Source organism: Eimeria mitis, genomic scaffold (genome assembly GCF_000499745.2).
Source record: "Eimeria mitis Houghton genomic scaffold, Emh_scaff10226, whole genome shotgun sequence".
NCBI classification, from domain to species: domain Eukaryota; phylum Apicomplexa; class Conoidasida; order Eucoccidiorida; family Eimeriidae; genus Eimeria; species Eimeria mitis.
In genome coordinates this window covers 1-1,277 of record NW_024011461.1, presented here as the reverse complement: position 1 = coordinate 1,277, position 1,277 = coordinate 1, and the positions used below count along the sequence as shown (strand labels likewise).

At 61.7% G+C, this 1,277-nt stretch overlaps 1 protein-coding gene across 1 annotated transcript; it reads right to left on the bottom strand.

Annotated features, from left to right (window-relative positions):
* Window positions 1-155: 155 nt before the first annotated feature.
* On the bottom strand, window positions 156-1,052 carry EMH_0098970 (uncharacterized protein; the record flags this gene model as incomplete). The annotated part of the gene is made up of 2 exons (XM_038022061.1): window positions 156-256; window positions 551-1,052. The coding sequence occupies 2 exons, from the start codon at window positions 1,050-1,052 to the stop codon at window positions 156-158; spliced, it is 603 nt and encodes a 200-aa protein (XP_037877915.1).
* Between the last annotated feature and the right edge of the window lie 225 nt (window positions 1,053-1,277).

Sequence of the window (1,277 nt, the reverse complement as noted above, 5' to 3'; positions counted from 1 at the left end):
CAGCAGCAGCAGCAGCAGCAGCAGCAGCAGCAGCAGCAGACGACGTACTGTTGCCACCCGCTGCTGTCTTTTGAATTGCAGTGTCAGCCTGTGGGGCCGTTTCACCTGCTGCAGCAGCAGATGTTCCTGCTGCAGCAGCAGCAGCAGCAGCAGCATCAGCGTTGCGGTTGTCGCGGCTGCTGCCACAGCTCCTTCGTCCCCTTCCCCGCGCTGCTGTGCTGCTGCTCCCCGTCGCGCTTCTGCGGCCCCTCCTGCCCTTTCCAGCAGCAGCAGCAGCAGGAGCAGCAGGAGCAGCAGCAGCAGCAGCAGGTGCTGCCTTGCGAAGACGGCGAGCAGTGCGGGGCCGGCCCCGTGTGGGGACGAACTCCTCGTCGCTGCTGTCTGCTGAAGCTGCTGATCCGCACCCACAGACAAGCAGCAGCAGCAGCAGCAGCAGCAGCAAATAAGCGACAGTGAATATCAATGCAGCATTAGAAGCAGCAGCAGCAGCAGCTGCTGCTGCAACAAAAGAACAGCAACAGCAGTAGGAGACAAATAGGGAGAGACTTACCCGCTGACTCTTCGGATTCATCGCTTGTGCTGCTGCTGCTGCTGCTGCTGCTGCTCTCGCTGGAGCTGCTGCTGCTCTCGTTGCTGCTGCTGCTGCTGATGGTCTCGACTGTATCTACGCTGCTGCTCCTCCCGCTGCTGCTGACGCTATGGCGTTGAGCTCCTTTAGAAGACCTGCTTGCTGCTGCTGGGTCCGTGGCTGCTGCAGCAGCAAGACGGAGACGGCGGTGCTGCTTGCTGCTGCTCTTGCTGCTGCTCTTGCTGCTGCTGTTAAGTTCCTTCTCTGCTTCGAGATGCATGCGCGCCTGCTGCTGACGCAGCTGGGCAATTTCTTCCTGCTGCTGCTGCACCGTCTCTTCGTGCTGCTGCTGCTGCAGCTCCCAAGCGGCGTCATCTTCCCCAGGAACGGCCCGCAAGAGTTCTTTCGCAGCAGCAGCAGCAGCAGCTGCTGCTGCTGCTGCTTCGCTAGCTGCAGCGACAGCAGCAGCAGCGATTTCGGCCATACATTTCTCCTCTCCATCTGCCCCGCCACCGCCGCCACCACTACTACTGCTGCTGCTGCTGCTGCTGCTGCTGCTACCGGCTTCGTTCTCGGTCGCAGCAGCTGCTGGCACCTCAGCCTTCTCGTATTGTGACGGTGCATCCCTTTCCGCGTCAGCGGCCGAGGAGTCCTCCGACGCAGCAGCAGCAGACGCAGCATCAGCAGCAGCAGCAGCAGCAGCAGCAGC